Source organism: Poecilia mexicana, unplaced genomic scaffold (genome assembly GCF_051168715.1).
Source record: "Poecilia mexicana isolate PSO_F unplaced genomic scaffold, ASM5116871v1 scaffold_17, whole genome shotgun sequence".
NCBI lineage: Eukaryota > Metazoa > Chordata > Actinopteri > Cyprinodontiformes > Poeciliidae > Poecilia > Poecilia mexicana.
Window position 1 is genome coordinate 31,262,208 of NW_028263386.1, and position 19,999 is coordinate 31,282,206.

The following is a 19,999-nucleotide window of genomic DNA, read 5'->3' on the forward strand; positions in this document are numbered from 1 at the left end:
TAAGCAACGTACTTGCATACTGGATGTGGACTGTTGGATATTAAACTCATGAGCAGTAAATATTGTACTAATTATCAGTATTGAACCAAAGAAAGCAAGGCAGATGCTTGCTTTAAAATTGTGAAGTTTTTATGGGTCAAAGAGACTCAAAAAATTGTAGCAGTAGCTGCGTGGGGGAGCCCAACAAATTTTTTGTCAGGGGGCCCAAGATTCCTGGCGGCACCCCTGGGAATGACTATCAGTGATAAGTGTTTTTATGTGTACCTTGTTCATGTGTACTTGCCTCTTGCTCAATAAAGTTTCTTTTAAAAAAAAGAAGAGAGAATTGACCCTTTCCAACTACTTCACAATTTGAGGCACCATGATGGACAATTGTTTTCCCAAGTTGTTTTTGCCAGTTTAGCCATGGCAAATTGGCATCTATTTGTTCGAGTTGAACTAATTTGTCTGTGAATGTAACACACCTGGTTGGTGCTCATAGATAGTGGGATTTACAAAGGTTTGAAATGGCTAGCTTAGAAACCAAATCATACCTCTGCCTCCTGATGTGTTGATCAAACTGCTGAGTTTATCTGAATTCACACCACATGATTTATTTCACTATATCATAAACAGTGTTTCCCTTTTACAGGAGAAGCACTAAAACGTACAAAAGACCAGATGCAAACTAATTTTTCTCCCTACATGTTCTGCTACATGATGGTGCAGAATTGTGTTCATGGTTAGTAATGGTTAGACACATGCTTTCCCCATAATGCAATATTTTATATCTGTCTAATCACATTTACCTATGAAGTATATGAACATTAATCTTGTTACGTTGTAAAAAGTATTTGCTGTAAATCCGTGATTACACTGAAGACTGCCAGTCATAATGATTGACGGCTGCTATCGATCACCACTGTAACCTCTGTTAAGTTATACAATAAAATGACAAGTTTGGGTTAACAAAATAATTAGCTCCACTATCCGCACACTAGCGGATTAGCAGAAGTGTGCCCACCACTGCAAACTCTTAACTAGCACTATGGATATGATTATTTTTTATGTACTTAGTATCAACTTTCACTTGTATGTTTACATAAGTGAATTGGTTAGAAGTTAATTGATTTAATATTGTATTTGTTGGATTGCAGTTACCTGCATATGAATTGGACTGTTTGAGTGCTGAGTGCCTTGAAATCTGTTGAAGATCTGTTGTAATTTGACAGAAATTAACTGCAGCTTTCTGTCCTTTTAAGGGTTCAATGTGGTTGTTAAAGTGGACCCAGCAACAGGTTTTGTTACCGGAGGAAACCGCTTCAACTGTGGCACTTGGATGGATAAGATGGGAGAGAGTGACAGAGCGAGGAATAAGGGGATGCCTGCAACTCCTAGGTACTTCATCCAGATGCATGTCTTAAGTCACATAGAGCTCATTTGTCTGATTTCTGATAGGTTCCATTTGAACCTAAGAGCCTTTGAAATTATCAACAAAAAGCCGGTGATTCAAACAGTGTTCACCTGTGTTGTCTTTAGTCCCTGTTACGTCATTTACTGATTTTCTGTTCAGACATATCCTGGCCCAGTGTCTCATTTTATGGCAGTTGTGACACACAGTTTTCTTTGCAGGGCACATATTTCTAGAATGGTGTGCTTTTCCAGATTTGCACATTTGTTTTCATTTCCTCCTTTTTTATTTCCTTGCTGCTTACTGTGTTGTGGTTTCCAATGCATGCATCTATTCTTATGGTGGACCTCCTCCACTGATCTCTCCTTGTCGCCCTGTTGGCTCACCTGAGCATTCACCTGTTTACATTGTCTAACGGTCATTTGAGCCAAAGACAGACTCGCTGATGGCGGGAGAGTTCTTTATCCCGTGTCCCGACAACAATGAGGTCTTGGATATTCTCCTCTCTTTTCTCCTGAAAACAGACTCTCTCATGGATTATATCTCTGCAGGGGAAGAAATCTTTATTAAACTTTCCCATAACAATAGAAAATCATCATGGTTCTCCTCTTGAGCAAAGTGAAAGAGTGATAAATCCTCTCTGCTTCATTGCCCATAGCATAAATCAGGCAGCTCAAATGCACTGGTCTGTCATCTTTATCCAGTTTCGTGGCTATTCTGTAGCATTCAAACCTCCGTTTCCAATCAGTTCATCTTGTCAGCTTTTCAAAGGAAAAGTTCTCCGGCAGGTTAAACTTTGCCATATCTTTGCTACTTTTCACAAGGTGATGTAGCTGTCTGAGTCACTTCTGACACCATGTAAGAATAATAATAATAATAATAATGCTTTATTGTACTCCATCCATCCATCCACCCACCTACCCACCCATCCATTCATTTTCTGTACACCCTTGTCCATAGTAGGGTCGAGAGGGGTGCTGGTGCCTATCTCCAGTGAACATTTAGGGCGAGAGGCGGTTTACACCCTGGACAGGTCTCCAGTCTGTTGTACACAATACAATACAAGTTACCCGTTACTGACGTTGGACCACTTTTTTCAGTAAGGAGCGCATTGCTATTTCAAATCCAGTAGTCAAATTCAGTTACTTATTGAAATCACTTTACGTTACTGTGCGTCACTACAGTCATGGCCAAAAGTTTTGAGAATGATTCAAATGTTAATATTTACAAAGTCTACTGCTTCAGTTGCAATTTGCATATACTCCAGAATGTTATAAAGAGTGATCAGCTTAACAGCAATTAATTGCAAAGTCAATATTCGCCCAGACAATGAACTTTATCCCCCAAAACTCATTTCAACTTCATTGCAGCCCTGCCTTAAAAGGACCAGCTAACATCGTTTCAGTGATTGCTCCATTAACACAGGTGTGGGTGTTGATGAGGACGGGGCTGGAGATCAATCTGTCATGATTAAGTAAGAATGACACCACTGGACACTTTAAAAAGAGGCTGGTGCTTGGCATCATTGTTTCTCTTCTGTGAACCATGGTTATCTCTAAAGAAACACGTGCAGTCATCATTGCACTGCACAAAAATGGCCTAACAGGGAAGAGTATCGCAGGTAGAAAGATTGCACCTCAGTCAACAATCACATTATCAATAACTTCAAGGAGAGAGGTTCCATTTTTACCAAAAAGGCTCCAGGGCGCCCAAGAAAGACCAGCAAGCGCCAGGACTGTCTCTTAAAAGTGTTTCAGCTGTGGGATCAGGCTACCAGCAGTGCAGAGCTTGCTCAGGAATGGCAGCAGGCAGGTGTGAGTGCATCTGCACGCACTGTGAGGCGGAGACTCTTGGAGCAAGGCCTGGTCCAAGAAGGGCAGCAAAGAAGCCACTTATCTCCAGGAAAAACATCAGGGACAGACTGATATTCTGCAAAAGGTACAGGGAGTGGACTGCTGAGGACTGGGGTAAAGTAATTTTCTCTGATGAATCCCCTTTCCGATTGTTTGGGACATCTGGAAAACAGCTTGTTCGGAGAACACGAGGTGAGCGCTACCACCAGTCTTGTCTCATGCCAACTGCAAAGCATCCTGAAACCATTCATTTGTGGGGTTGCTTCTCAGCCAAGGGAGTCGGCTCTCTCACTGTCTTGCCTAAAAACACAGCCATGAATAAAGAATGGTACCAGCAGTGGTGGAGAAAGTACTCAAAAAATGTACTTAAGTAAAAGTAAAAAAGTACTTTCTTTTAAAAATACTTAAGTATTAAAAGTAAAAGTACTTGCTGAATACATAACCTAATCGCTAATATCATTAAGTGAACTGATCGTATTTAATTTTAATACATAAGAAATGTGCCATTTTAATGAACAATGCCACAGATTAAACAAGTTCTTATTGTGTTTATTCTCTGTAACAGTTTATACTTAGATATGTGATTCTATGAATCATAATTTCAGGGATGGAAACATCTTGTCTCCTGTCCTAACATAGCATGAACTTCATTAGTAACATTTATTTAGAAAGAAATCCAACAGAAAGGGGATGGAAAGAAGGTGGTTAAGGGAGAACATGCAACCAAGGAGCCATGTAGCAGAGTTGTAGTCAAGACCATAGAGACCAAGACCAGTGCTCTGCGCTACATGACACAATAAAATTAAGTTTACCTATCAAAATTGGTTCTCAGATTGATCTGAAAGATTCACATTTCCATAAAAACACCTAGATGTTAAATACTTAGAGCTGAAATTTATTTAACCAGTATCAATTAAAACTCATTTCATTCTGTTTTGCTTTCATCGCTGTGCTACAATCCGCAGAGGTCTCCTGCTATCCCTAGAAAAATAACACCCTGGACTGTTTCCCATATTTCCCATGTCAGAAACCACAACTGAAACATCGCAATTAACGGTAAATAACGTTTAACTATGAACACTGTCCAACGGCGCAACAAGAAACCAAGCAGAAGGAGCACCGTGACTATTCTCACCCTCCCTCCCACTGCGATGTTTGCCACCATGACAGGAGACAAAATCAAGCAATGAGCATGCTCTGTGTTCATTCAACTTTTACTTATTCGGCTATTAAATAAACGTGTGTATGTGTTAGCTACTGCAGTGTACACAAGAACAAAGAACGGCTCTCGGTGAGGCTTCAGTCCTATCAACCTTAGTAAAGATCCGTCCAGAAGAATCAGATTGTTCCTGAATGTCATATTACTATATTGCACTTTGGTCACAGCGTTGTCCCATATATGTGACACCTCAGTCAACACACAATGGCATGAGTGACAACTTTTTTTCATCGCAGATGCAACATGTGTCTCTGTACAGCTACCTTTGCTAGCATTACATCCACAGATCTTACCTTTCTTTAAGCTTTCCTTCCAAGTGACGCTAAAAGTTGGACAAAGTCCCCGCCAGATATCAGTCCCCCTTGATGTTGATGCATTACCTGAGTCAAGACTATTCCCATTCACTCTCCAAGTAATTGCATTTAGATTTCACCACCTGCAGACAAGTTGGAAAAATTCTGAATTGTAAAAGCAGAAAAACACAATTATCCTGTTTTGAAAATGCGCCGGAGGGGGTTCAGAGAAAATTTTACCATCTGGGACAGTGGCATGTTTGATAGCTGGAGCGCGGCATAGATAAAGCCCACATCAGCAGTCCACTCAGTCTTAATTATGCTGTTGGTCAGAACAGAAATAACTGAAATGACAACATTCATGCTTATTTTGAGTCAACTTTTCACTGTTATTGTTAGGTTCCGTGTTTCTGTGTGTTTATTTTTGAGTTTCTCTGTGTTCAGTCCTGTGTTCCTGTGAGTCTCTGTCCTGTCCTCCCCGTTGATTGCTCCCCAGGTGTGTCTCATTCCCTTTATTACCCCGTGTGTATTTATACCCACCTGTTGTCTGTGTTCCTCGTCGGGTCCTTGTCTATCGTCGTTTGTCAATGTCTGATGTTGCTTCACTTGCCAGTAGAACTGCTAAGTCCTGGTTTGAGTTTGTTCCCGTATAGTCCTGTTTGACAGTTGCTACCGGTATTTAGCTGCGTGCTTGTTTCTGCCGTGCTGCCTGCCTTGGACTGTTTGTTGAGCATCATCATTAAATCTTCATCATCTTCACCATAACCTGGGTCTCAGCGTCTCTCCTCACCACCAACCACAACACCATATGACAGTTATATTCTCAGCTGAGTTAAAAAAAAACAAAAAAAGCAACCTGAAACACAGTAATCGTTAAGGCAGCTCTATTATATTACTGACGATTAGACGAATATCCACCACTGCGCATGTCTGGAGCTCCGCATGAGAGTAAAGGTGGAGGCGATGGGTGACAACAGACAGTAAGTCACGTTATTGCTTGGATTTTACGGCGCCACCTTAAGTCCCTGTACTTCACATTTTAACGGAAAAAAAGCTCAATGCGACGTGGATGTAACGAGTAACGCGACGGTTTTGTAGAAATGTAGTGAAGTAGAAAGTACAGATACTTACTGTAAAATGTAGTGGAGTAAAAGTAGAAAGTATCCATTATTAAATCTACTTAAGTAAAGTACAGATACACGAAAACTGTACTTAAGTACTGTAACGAAGTACTCGTACTTTGTTACTTCCCACCACTGGGTACCAGAATGTCCTCCGAGAGCAACTTCTCCCAACCGTCCAAGAGCAGTTTGGTTATGAACAATGCCTTTTCCAATATGATGGAGCACCTTGCCATAAAGCAAAGGTGATAGATAACTAACTGGCTTAGGGAACAAAACATAGAGATTTTGGGTCCACGGCCTGGAAACTCCCCAGATCTTAATCCCATTGAAAACCTGTGGTCCATCATCAAGAGACGGGTGGACAAACAAAAACCTAGGAATTCTGACAAAATGCAAGCATTGATTGTGCAAGAATGGACTGCTTATCAGTCAGGATTTGGTCCAAAAGTTGATTAAGAGCATGGTAGGGAGAATTGCAGGGGTCCTGAAGAAGAGGGGTCAACACTGCAAATATTGACTTGCTGCATTAACTCATTCTAACTCTCAATAAAAGCTTTTGTTACTCATAATATGATTGCAATTGTATTTCTGTATGTGATAAAAACATCTGACATACACACATGAAAACCAGAGGGCAGCAGATCATGTGAAAATATAATATTTGTGTCATTCTCAAAACCTTTGGCCATGACTGTATTTTTTTTTTTTTTTGTAATTTAATTTTATTTCCTCTACACGTCTTGGGGAGTAACCGCCATTTCTATGTGACAATATCAGCAGCGACAGAAACATAAACAATGGAGGGAAGAGGGAGATGCACATTTTGTGGGGGGAGCTAAAATCCTATTTATAGTTTTCCAGGCAATACTGGAACACACGAAAACATGCACAGATGACTTCAGTTCAACCATGTAAGTGGAGACACATTGTTGATGTTACTTTTATAAGATAACTTGCAATTAAGTATTGGCAAAGATCAATGTAACTGACTGCTGAAGGTGTCATGATCCGTGTTTCTGTGTGTTTATTTTTGAGATTTTCTGTGTTCAGTCCCGTTTTCCTGTAAGTCTCTGTCCTGTCCTCCCCGTTGATTGTTTACCAGGTGTGTCTCATCCCCTTGATTACCCCGTGTGTATTTAAACCCACCTGTTGTCCTTGTCTCTTGTCGGATCCTTGTCGTATGTTGTGTGATGCCTGTTTCTTCGTGCTGTTCCCCGTTGTTCTGTACCTTGGAAATCATTAAATTCATCATTTTCACTTCATCCTGGGTCTACCTGCATCCTTATCCTCACCACAACAAACCACCATCATGACAGAAGGTAACTAAAAAAGTTACTTTTAATGTAACTTAGTTACTTTCCAAATCAAGTAATCAGTAATCTAACTAAGTTACTTTTTCAAGGAGTAATCAGTAATTCAGTTACTTTTTCAAAGTAACTATGCCATCACTGGCCATAATAGTTGTAAGGACAAGCACATATTGCTTAGTGCATTACTAAATATACTGTATATTCAACGTTTAAAATGCACAGCTCTAGAGACTATGTATGTATTATAAAGTCTGATAGCCTCGGGCAGAAAAGACTTGCTGTAGCGTTCTTTAGAACATCTGGGCTGCAGTAATCTTTGGCTATGTCTGCTCCTTAGGCTGTCCACCATGCTGTAGAGGGGATGAAAGGCATTATCCTTGACAGCTCTGATGATCTTCAGCATTCTGTCTCTCATCACCTCTTCCAGTGGAACCAGCTTGATCCCCACAACTGACTCAACCTTTCTTATTAGTTTGTTGAGTCTGTTTAAGTTTTTCACCTTCATTGCAGCACCCCAGCACACCACTGCACTGAAGATGGAACTAGCCACTGATGACTAATAGAACATGAAGAGCATCCTACTGCAGATGTTAAAGGACCTGAGTTTCTGTAAAAAATAGTCTGCTCATGGCCTTTTTGTACAGCACATCAGTGTTTGTAGTCCACTGTAGCTTCCAGTCTAAGGTAATACCAAGGTTGTAAGATCGAGCCTACTCCACATCTACCCCTGAGATGGAGATTGGGACCAAATGTGATTTCTTTCTTCAGAAACTGACAACCATTTTCTAGGTCTTGTTCACATTAAGCAGGAGTTGGTTCCCTCCGCACCACGTCACAAAATTGTCCACCAATGTCCTGTGCTCCACCTCCTGTCCCCCTTCCACACACCCCACGACAGCCGTGTCACCTAAGTACTTTTGCAGATGGTACAATTTGGAATAGTACTTAAAGTCCGCAATGTAGGTGGTGAATAGAAAGGGAGTCAGCACAGTTCCCTTCTCCAATGTTACATATTAGACGGTCTGACTTGCATCTCTGTAATCTCACATATTGAGGGCTGGCTATCAGATAGTCGATGAGCCAGGTGATGAGTGATGCATCTACGTCCATTTTAGCCAGCTTCTTGCGTAGTAATCTTGTGTACTGCATGGTGTTGAAGGCTGATAGAAAGGCAAAGAAAAGGATGTGGACAATGGTGTCAAGGGAGGAATAGGCCCTCTGCAGCAGGTATATAATTGCTGCAGTTTGCATATCATTAATGGTATGCAAACCATTAATGGTATGCAAACCATTAATGGTATGCAAACCAGTTTGCATACCATTAATGGTATGCAAACTGGAGAGGGTATTGGACTGCATCCACCTGTGACCTCATGTTTTGTGAAATTTTAGACAGGATCGGAGGTGATCGGCAACAAGAATGAGTCAACACGCTGGTCTGCTAGAATAAATGTCTTTTATTCCCCATATATTACAGCAAAGCAATGCTGCACAGCAAAGCAATCATTCACACACTGATACGTGATGCTATATATTTTTGTCCTCTAATATATCTCTCGTTCTTACCTTGACACATGGATCGGAGAGCCGTCGATCCAGGCAGAGTAGCAATCACGTGCTGGGCGTCCGTACGCGACCCACGGTAGACTCTGCCAAGACGAGGGACTACCCCGATTTTATACTCTTTAACAAGCATCCTTGCGTGAGAGTGAAGAATGGCCACTTCCTCCCTCCCAGGCAGGTTCTCCAAGAATAGTGCGGCCATTTCCCGTTTCATATCTGACCACTTATTCCAGCCATTGTTCGAATCAGGTCAGAATGACCTCTTACGACATGACCCAGCCACTGTCCACGCGCTCAAGTCGTGTACAACAATACCTATCATGACCTCAGAGCATGATCAGGTTATATAACACATTTTATGAAGGTAGGTTTTGCGTTACATAAAGAGTATATAAGACATTATCAAAGAACAAATATAATATTTTTATATCACCTCAGATGTACCAGAACCAGCCTCTCCATAACCTTCTTAATGTGAGAGGCCAGAGCTATGGGTATATAGTCGTTCAGTGTTTTTGGAAGTATCTTTTTGGTACTGGGACCAAGCACAATGTTTTCCACAGTTCTGGCACTCTATGGAGCTTCAGGCTCAAGTTAAAGAGGTACTGCAGGGCTCCACTTAATTGACTAGAACATGTCTTTGGAACCTTCAGGCTGATGTTGCCTGGACCAGGGGATTTCCCAGGGTGAAGTTTCTCCAGCTCTTTTTTCACCTGGTTAGCAGTAACCATAAAACGACAAGCAGACAATGTGTGGCAAAAGAGACTGCCACTAGGAACTGGGGGAGTCAAACCGGTTAAAAAACTGGTTCAACTCATTTGCCCATCTGAGATCCTCCCCCTGCAGGGCCATTAGCTTTCCTCTTCAGTCCTGTGATCTTTCTCATCCCAGTCCGAACCTCTCTGGCATTATTTTTTAATTTTTCTTCCAGCTTTCTGTTATGTAGAGTAGACGAGCTATAGTTTGTCTCTTATAATTAACCCTAATGAAAACTTGGTTTACCAGCAACATGCCGACTCAGCTTTCCAGATCAACCGTCTTCAGTAATTCCAAGCGGATCGCGACCACAGTACATACGGAGGACTCTGTATGAAGGTTGGTTTACGAACTGTGGAAAAGGCTGCTGCTCTGAGGCGATAGAACTTATGACAGTGAAATGTCAGTCGTACTATCTGCGTTGGGAGTTTACTGCAATACTCATCACAAATTGTCCCACTGGGTGCTTATACTAATGAGACATGGAAGAAGCTGTACGACACCATTAGCTCACTGCAGATAAAGCACTCAGAGGTGTTTTTCGTGGTTGAAGGGGACTTTAATTGCGTGAAACTGACGGATGCTGCCCAGTTTTCCCAGCATGTTAGTAAGGGACCCCTCATTGCCAGATGCACTAAATAAGTTCTGTGCCCACTTTGAGGAGCCTAACATCCCCCTCAGCACCAGACTAATACCACCACCTGGTGACATGCCCCTCTGTATGACCACAGCAGATTTGAGGAAGACCCTCCAGGAAATGAACCCTCGTAAGACTGCATGCCCCGGCAACATCACAAGGTGGATAACGAGGGACTGTGTACATCAGCTGCTTGAGGTGTTGGTTTGATACTGGCTTCTGTCCCCACCTTCTTAAAGACTGCCATTATTCTCCGGGTCCCGAAGTGCTCAACAGGTCAGAAGTCCAGAAGAGCTGTGGAAAGCTGGACTTGGAAACTCAGTCCTGAGGGGCTTCTATTACTGTGTGGTGGAGAGCGTTGTCTGTATCTGCATCACCGTGTGGCACGGCAGCTGCACTGCTGTTGAGAGGATGGCACTGCAGAGGGTGGTTAAGGCTGCACAGAGGACTGTGGGGAGCAGCCTTCCCACCACCTCAGACATCTGACTATCATCAAGCAGGAGGATGCTTCATACTATGATGGACTCCACCCATCCTGCACACTGTTCCAGACCCTTCCCTCAGGCTGAGGAGCATCCAGAGCAAGACTATCAGACTGAGAAACAGTTTCTTCCCTTCGGTCGTCAGACTGCTGAACTCAAGCCGCACTTAATTCAGCTACATCTTACTTTTTATTTATTTATTTAAATTTATTTCATATTTATTTGCACCCACATCTGGGATCAGGGACCTGAGTCTGAATTTCGTACCACAAAAAAGCAAATGTAATGAGCTGGTAATGACAATAAAAGTTTTTGAGTCCTTGAATCTTTCTCTTGCGCATTGGTCAAGAATGTCCACATATTTTTTTTTTTGTTAGTCTCGAAGCCATATTTCTGCTATGCATTGCTCATGTGCTTGCCTACTGATGGCATGGATCACTTCTTGTTCAGAGTTGTGGGAACTACAAGCTAATTTGCAGACCCCATTTCCTGCTTAGACTTTTTCTATCTTATAGTACTAAAACAACATGCTATTAGAAATACGAGCCTATCATGATGTAGATTTTTTTATCTTATTTTTAAGTTAAAACACAATGAAAACCTGTTCACAATTATGCATTTATTTTTCCAGGTTCTCCTGTCTTTCTTGTTGCTTACATTGAGCTAACAGTGAGGGAACCTACTTTATACTGATCCATCCACGGTGTTCATCTAGTGACCTTCACTTGCTTTAGAACATTTCTGAGGTTCAATTCATAAACAACTAATTCATAACCAAGACCATTTAGCAATTAATTTTTCATAAAGCAATACAATTTACAATACAGTTATCAAATATGACATTTCTTGACTGTAAAACATTTGTTTTAGAATACAGTAAATGTACCTTCGTTGTTTGGAAAGATTGGTGGATTCTTTAAATAATCAATTTAACAGCCAGTTATAAGCTTATTGAATAGACTGAAGCATAAAACAAACAGCTTTGTAATTATTCGTAATTGTACTCAAGAATAAAAACCAGGATACTTGTTCCCTTGTTGACTTGGTGTGTTTTATTGTTTTCACAGAGACGGCGCGGCGGTGGAGATAGTTGGTCTGAGTAAATCAGCAGTTAGTTGGCTTGTGGAGCTGCAGTCTAAAGGACTGTTCCCCTATGATGGCGTTAAGGTGCACAGAGATGGTAAGGAAATAATGTTTCCACATATCAAATGCTCTGCTTGTTCCTACTATTCACCTAGGTTAAATTCTTTGTTCTGTCACAGGAACGGATGTGTTCATCTTGTACACTGAGTGGAACAAGCAACTTCAGAAGTCCTTTGAAGTTGAATTCTGGGTGTCTGGGGACTCACAGGACCCCAATGAGAAGCACCCTGATTTGGTGCATAAAAAGGGAATTTATAAAGATAGTTATGGAGCGTCCAATCCCTGGTGTGACTACCAGCTGAGGCCCAACTTTACCATCGCAATGGTGGTGGTATGCAAAAAGCAGCGTTCATCTTCAACTTTTTGATTTGTAAAAGTATCTAATCAGTCAGTGAAGACCCACTGTGTTTGTGTGACAGGCTCCAGAGCTGTTCACACTAGAAAGAGCATGGAAGGCTTTGGAAATAGCTGAGAAGAAACTCCTAGGACCACTGGGAATGAAAACGCTTGACCCAGAGTAAGACTTCTTTTTCTACTCAAAGACCGCAAACATTCATTTCATTGTATAGCCACTGGATTCATGTTAATTTTTAGATTAAATTATGGAAGCCGGCATAAAAATTACTATTTTTTTCTGACTAACTACACTGTGTTCCAAATTATTATGCAAATTGGATTTAAGTGTCATAAAGATTACATTTTTTGTTGCGCTATTAAATTTATAGATGGTATTGTGTGTCAGGGCTCTTTGAATCACTATAATTAATTTCAGAGAAGCTTAGTTTGTCTGTTGAACTCAATTAAAGGAAAATCTACTTAAAAAGGATGTTTGACATTATTAAACAGGCCACAGGTTTCAAGCAATATTTTAAAGAGAAAGGATCTCTCTGCTGACAAAAATCATCAGATAGTGTAGTGCCATATGGCAAGGTATGAAAACATTAGATATTTAACAAAAACTGAACCGTTATCATACTGTGAAGAGATTTGTGGTTGATTCAGAAGAAAGATGGGTTTGTGCAGATAAAGGCAAAATGAGGAAGGTTTCTTAGACAAATTCAACAGATTAAGAGAGCAGCTGTTAAAATGTCCTTACAAAGCAGCAAACAGTTATTTGAAGCTGCTGGTGCCTCTCAAACCTCAAGGTGGAGGATCCTCCAGAGGCTTGCGGTGCATGAACCTATTATTCAGCCACCCCTAACCAGTACTCACAAGTAGAAACAGTCACAGTGAGCCTAGCCATACATGAAGATTAATTTTCAAACAGATTTGTTCACTGATGACTGCTGTGCAACCCTGAATGATCCAGATGGACGCAGTAGTGGATTGGTGGTGGATGGCCACCACATCCCAACACAGCTGTGACCTTAACAAGGAGGTGATGGAGTCATTTTTTGGGCCAAAATCATGGGAAGAGAGCTGGTTGGCCTCTTCAGAGTCCCCGAAGGTGTGAAAATGACCTCAGCAAAGTATATGGACCATCTGACTGATCACTTTCTTTCATGGTTCAAAAAGAAGAGCCGTACCTTCAGTAGCAAAATCATATTCATACATGACATTACATGCTACAAGGAATACCACTGTGCCATTCCTTGCAGCATTACACAGGAATGCTGCAAGGAATTCCTGTGTGCCCCTTTTATGGGCATAATAGGGGAGAGATTCATGGTGTGGTCACCATCCTCCTCTGACCTCAACCCTATTGAGAATCTTTGGAGTATCATCAAGCAGAAGATCTAAGGGTGGGATGCAGTTCATATCAAAACAGCAGTTCTGGGAAGGTATTCTGTCATCCTGCAAAGAAATTAAAACAGAAACTATCCACAACTCACAAGTTCAATGGATGCAAAAATTGTGCAGGTGATATCAAAGAAGGGGTCCTATGTTAACATGTAACTCGGTCTGTTAAGATGTTTTACATTGAAATAGCTTATGATTTTAATACCTGCGACCACTTAATGCTGCACATTCAAAGAATGACTGTTTATAGTTCTTTTAATCCATAAAATTTTTAGAAAATCTGCTGCGCATAATAATTTGGAACAGTGCATTTTGAGTTTTTTATTTTTGAAAAAAAAAGTTTCTCATTCGCACCTTTGTTCAGTAAAATTTGATTTATACTATAATAGTTAATGACTTGAAAATTATACTGACCATCGCTTGCATTGAGCATTTAAGAAAATCTGAGAAAATATCACTTGCATAATAATTTGGAACACGGTGTAATGGGCCTGGTGTTTGACAGTGTCTGTGTTTCCATAGTGACATGGTCTACTGTGGTGTTTACGATAATGCACTGGACAATGACAACTACAACCTGGCCAAGGGCTTTAACTACCACCAAGGACCTGTAAGTAAGCGAACCCTCTCCTTGAGTGTTAGTGCATACACATTGAAAAGTTCATTACAGGAAATCAATTGAAACATTTCAATAAACACACATTCAGAAAGATCCCAGGCTGGGAATTGAACCCAGAACCTTCTTGCTGCAAGGCAACAGTGCTACCAACTGCGCCACAGTGCAGCCTGGGACAGATCATGTTTTAGTTTTTTTTTTGTGATACCAACAAAAATTCTACCGTTATCCAAGCAAATCAATATAATATCTAAGTCCGGGATTTTAACGCGTTCATTTTTATTAATATATTATATTGATTTGAACATGTTGAAAATTTTAATGCAATTAGTAGCATTTACACAAAAAATACAAAGGTTCTAGGCAGAACATTTGTATTTAGGGGTGCACCAATTTATCAGCCAGCCGATTTATCAATTTTAGAAGATCTGTGATTGGCCGATACTTACATGTGTTTTTTATAAAGATAGCTGAATGGGTATAAACACACTTTGTGCCAATCTGATGGTTGAATAACCTAGATAACATTAAAAACAACAAATATCTTTGTTGTTGAGCCTATTTGTCAATTTATTCAATAGTTTAGCAGCAGGAAAGGTTTTTGAATTGAAAATGTTGCTTATTTTTTTGCTATGGAGTGTTTCTTTTTTTATTTATTTAACATGAAGTATTTAAAGGCAGATGGAGAGCATTTAAGCAGATAAAAACAGTCCAACAGTAGCAGCACTTAGAACTGGATCTTTGTTAACAGGAGTGGCTGTGGCCTGTTGGCTATTTTCTCCGTGCAAAGCTCTACTTTGCCAAGAAGTTAGGGGAGGAGACCTACTCCAAGACCGTCATCCTAGTGAAAAATGTTCTGTCACGACATTACACCCACTTGGAGAGGTAATAGTTTTCAATTTCCATCTTCAGGTTTTTATTCTAGTATGATACCATTCAACCTTCATCATATTGTATGTGGCTTTCATTATAAGTTGTTTCATCCTGTGCTGCCTCAGGTCTCCATGGAAAGGCTTACCAGAGCTGACCAATGAAAATGGCCAGCATTGCCCCTTCAGCTGTGAGACCCAGGCCTGGTCTTTGGCTACTGTGCTGGAGGTGCTCCATGATCTGTAGAGATCCCATGAAGCTGTGAGCCACTCCCCTCCTCTGACTCATTGTCTGTCATCACAAAACTTTTTTGTAGCATCCCTAAAGAATCCAAGGAACAATGACATCATCAGCCAAGTTTTCCAGAATAAGTATTGTAAGGTAACCAGGTTATTGTATCAAAGCATTTTAAGGTTAAAACATTTTTTCTCTCTCCCTGGCCCTGTTTAAGGAATCAACAAAATGCCATTTTGATCCAGTTGATCTCAAAATTTAAAAAGGTTTTCAGTGGTTGTCACATTAATAAAAATTTAGACAGAGATAACACTGGAAAGCACCTGAGCTGTGTTATTGTACACGTACAGTTCAGACCAACACACACTAGATCAGCTGATTATTACTATAGTAAAGGCTTAATTTAATGAGGACTCAGGACACAACAGCTGTGTTTTTGGTTCCTTTTTAGGGACTGTACATGTTCCTCAAATGAGCAGCGTTCCTAGTGTTCCTAGCTGTACTTAGCTGTACCTAGCTGTTCCTTTTTAGGACCTTTAAGACTTGTCCCTAAAAAGGAACAGTGTTCCTAGTTTCAGTGAATGTTTTCTCCTGAATTCTTACTTTTGCTAGATGTTGAGGATTTTTAATTGAATCATGATGATACTGACCTGAGACCTCCATCAGTTCAGGTCAGGTGTTTGTGATGTTAAAGCACAAGATAGCTCTGCTAACTAAACACTGTGGAACTGGGTACCATCTGCTAATAAATGATCTAGAGTTGTTATCTTAAGTTTTCTAACCTGGTGATGGAAGCTGTACTTTTTGTCTAATTTCTTGTGTATTTTAGGAAAATAATTTTAACAAATTAAGTTGAAACATAAATAGCCTGAGTAGTAAAAAAAGTCTATATCTATTATCTTGTTTTCTGCCTTCATGTTTTATGAAAACTGTGATTCTATTGTTGAATGTCCCAGTGGAGAGCTTAGCTAATGTTCTCTCCATGTTCTTCCACACTGAGACGTTTTAAAAGGCTAAACCGTTATGGTGTTAACATTTCAGAACATTTACACACTCTTGTGCTGTTGTGTGACCACATACAGTGTCGATTTCATGAAGTTGTGCAGTGCATCTAACTTTTCTCTAACAGCGACACATTTAAACCACACGCGATTTTAGACAATATTCAAGGGTTTCTATGGAGAACTGCTGGATGCTATAGATATATACTGTTGTTGCATACATCTGGATGGTCAGTGTTGTTAACTGTAAACTAGATAGAAACATGCTGAATAAACTGTTACAAGACTAAAATGTGTGTATTGATAATTACAGTTGGCTTTTTAAAATATCTGAGCTGTTGAAAGAGAAGGCAAAGGTCAATGAGGTAGTGATGGCTAAATTAAGATTCATGAAGCAATGAAGCTTCCCAGCCCATTGATTTGCCCAAAGGTTCATTACTCGGTGGTTCATTCATTCCTCACTAGCAACATCTGCTGCTGAAACTCCGGCAGCCTTGACACTCAGACATTCTTCAAAAAATTAGTAAATGCAATATTGTGAATTAAATCCTATATAACTGTAATCTTGTTCAGTTATTAAAATTATTTGTAGTCATACTAATCCTGGTATATGTTGACTGTTGATATGTACATTTTTACTCACCTGGACAGGATTTTACTCTTCGAACAGCTTTAAATCTGTTTCTGATGTGCAAGACTGATCTTTGCTCATCAAAATAATAGTGGAAATTTCCAGAAGGTGAGAATTTTGGAGATGAAAGGCTTAATTATCTTAAGAATCTTGTGAATGATAATCTCAAAGTATTCCCAGATGTCAGAGATTTTCTTTTTGCTGGCTCCTTCTCAATCAAGCTTATTTGTGTAGAACATTTCAGCAACAAAGTTATAAAAACACAAAAATATAAAGTCATAAAATACACCATAATCAACAATTGAGAAAATTGATTATGTTTTGATGAGTGCCATCATCAAAATCATTAATGCACATCAAATATGTTGGGCCATTTTCCTGAATCACCTCCTAAGTGCAGTCAAGTTCTTCAGAGTCATTATTTGACTCAGGTGTGTTGAAGTAGAGAAACATCTAAAGGTTGCAGGACAGAGGCCCTCGAGGCCTGGAGTTGCCCTGGGCAACTTGCCCACCCCTGCAATAACCCATGACGCAGCATGGTTCGTCACGCTTTATTTTAAAAACCGACAAGCAAAATGAAGCAGTCAAGTGACCTATGCAATGTGAGGCAGCGTTGCCAGTCACGTGAGTAAGATGACACAAGCGTCAAAGCAGGACTTCATCTGACACCCCACCTTTTTACTCAGTACATGCCTTGAAGCCTGGCTTCAGATATCTCACTAGTCAATAGGCCTGGTTTAGAACAATTGACAGCCACGTCAAGAACTTAGTTCTCCATATGTGGTTTGCATTATAACTTGGGGTGCCCACAGAAGAAATTCTGATCGCTTTCTTCAAAAAATGAGAAAACATTTAAAGAAGAAGTGAAGTTATGCTAAAGACCAGGGTTGTGCAGAGACCTTTGGAGGGACAGGGGCTCAAAGTTAAAAAGGAGCACATTGGAGAAGATCTTAAAGCATCGTACAACAACCCATATTAATCAAAAATCTAATATTTAATTGGATCTTACTGCATCGTTGTCATCATGTGGGGACAAATGTAGTTCCCAGTTAGATATAATGTCGCTGCTCAAGGGTTTCTGCTGCTGACAATGCTGACTGTATTGATCTTAGACTGTAGTTTTTAAACAGACTATAGGAGAGAAGCTCACTGATTATGAAATATGTTATGAAATAAGCAAATTTTAGTAAATTTGCAAATTTACTCAAAAAAAACCCCTAATAATATCTGAATGTTTAACCTTCAGAGCAATTGGACTGCAGACTGCTCTAAAGATCAAAAACCCTCACGGGGTTTAACTCTAGATAATTTTTTGATGATAGAAACTCTGAGAGATCAATTCCTGGTCCCAATACCAATGGGACAGTACGCCCCTGTTCAGGCATTTGTGCTGCTAAAATGTACAACAACAAAAATGTATTTTAAATGTACAGTATAGGTATTTTTGCTGTCCAAAGTCATTGCTGGAGATATTTGTCTGTTTAAATGTGCTTTGTTGAATACAGAGCAAAATTTGATGTAATCACACATGCTCAGTAGAGTTTTCACTCTACTGAGCATGTATTTCAATATTTTTGAAAAATTTATTTTCTCTCTCTCTCTCTCTCTCTCTCTCTCTCTCTCTCTCTCTCTCTCTCTTTTATAGGGACAGACACAGCTTGGTCTGTGAACATTGCCATATTTCCAACATGGCAATATTAAAATGTACTAACAGAATTTAAGTCTGTGATTTGACTAATTTATACATATATTCAGTTGTTACTCGAAAAAAAAACATCTCTTTTATGTTGCTAAAAGTTAATTTGGTTTGAATTGGTGCTAATGTGCTGCCAAAGATCAAGTTAAGGGCAAACATACTGCATATATAAAAAAATACGAAAAAGACATGATGCTACATTGTGAAAAATAAAAACACAATAGTTCTTCTCAAAAGAAACTATGAATGTTGTGACTTCATAGACTAAAATGTTACTAGAAGTTCATAAGAAACATGCTGACATCAATTTTTGTCCCCTCTACCTTGAGAAGAAAACATTTGTTTGAAAATGTTTTCTTCTAAAGAAAATAAAAACCAAATAGCTCTCTCCCTGCCACAAAAATAAGATATTAATTTCATAATTATGTAGGAAGATTTCCATGTAATGACTTTCTGCAAAAGAAATAACTATCAATTCCTGTAGGTTTTGTGACTGAGATTTTGAGACAACTGCACCTCCTTTCAGCTGCAACGTCATTAATGTTTTTAGAAAGATTTTCAAAAGTGAGTATTGTACGAAAAATCTATTCCATCTTTATGTTTTAACATAATAAAATTTGGTCTAACGGGATGAAAAGTTAAATTATGATAACGATTTAATCCTCTAAGTTTTTATACTGGCAGAACAAGGGATTTTATTCACAACGGCAAAATAAGGATGTAAAGTCCGAGTATTGGGAAAACTGAGCGATACCAAGGCAAAGGACACTCAGTAGCTGCTAGTAGACATTTTGTAACATAGACCATAGATCTAAAACTTTAGCATTCGTTTATTGAGAATGATGATGCTATTAAATTTTACACGTTTAGCAGAGAAAATAAAAAAAATTAATTGATTGTACATTTAGGATTTAATTAGGAAGTTTACTTTGTAAAAGTGCAAAGAATCATCTTGATAGTTTGATTATGTTACCATGACTACAATATCGTGTTATCTGTAATATTTGTGTTTGAGCTAGGTTTGTTCACAAATGCATCACTGCAAAAATTAGCCAATAATCAGTGATTTACTTTAAGATCAGCCAATTAACCTTGGCCCCATCTAAATCTATATTTAAACACTATTAGTGATGATGATGTTCTTAGTAGGAAGGGCACCCAAGTCAGATTCTGTCTAAGGCCCCATGTTACCTTAGACCGGCCCTGTATGAAGGCTGCCCATCTTTCTGGTGGATGCTCACCTCCATCACTTCCGGGTAGCAACCGGTAGCAACCATCACCCGGTAGCAACGTTAGGTTAAGGTGAAGCAAAGGGGACTTGGGGGACCATCCATCCATCCATCCATCCATCCATCCATCCATCCATCCATCCATCCATCCATCCATCCATCCATCCATCCATCCATCCATCCATCCATCCATCCATCCATCCATCCATCCA

General features: G+C 39.8%; 1 protein-coding gene across 4 annotated transcripts in view; it reads left to right on the top strand.

Moving 5' to 3' along the window:
* The window catches only part of agla (amylo-alpha-1,6-glucosidase and 4-alpha-glucanotransferase a), a 162,255-nt gene extending 145,732 nt beyond the window's left edge, over positions 1-16,523 (top strand). For 3 of the 4 annotated variants that reach the window (XM_088015021.1, XM_088015020.1, XM_088015022.1), the window contains exons 29-35: positions 1,242-1,377; positions 11,695-11,807; positions 11,890-12,101; positions 12,190-12,287; positions 14,033-14,120; positions 14,878-15,011; positions 15,125-16,523. In XM_088015021.1, coding sequence (XP_087871147.1) covers positions 1,242-1,377; positions 11,695-11,807; positions 11,890-12,101; positions 12,190-12,287; positions 14,033-14,120; positions 14,878-15,011; positions 15,125-15,242 — 899 coding nt within the window. In that variant the 3' untranslated portion in view covers positions 15,243-16,523. Of the gene's footprint in view, positions 1-1,241; positions 1,378-11,694; positions 11,808-11,889; positions 12,102-12,189; positions 12,288-14,032; positions 14,125-14,877; positions 15,012-15,124 lie in introns of all 4 variants that reach the window. The other variant, XM_088015023.1, reaches the window with a different exon arrangement.
* The last annotated feature ends 3,476 nt before the right edge of the window (positions 16,524-19,999 follow it).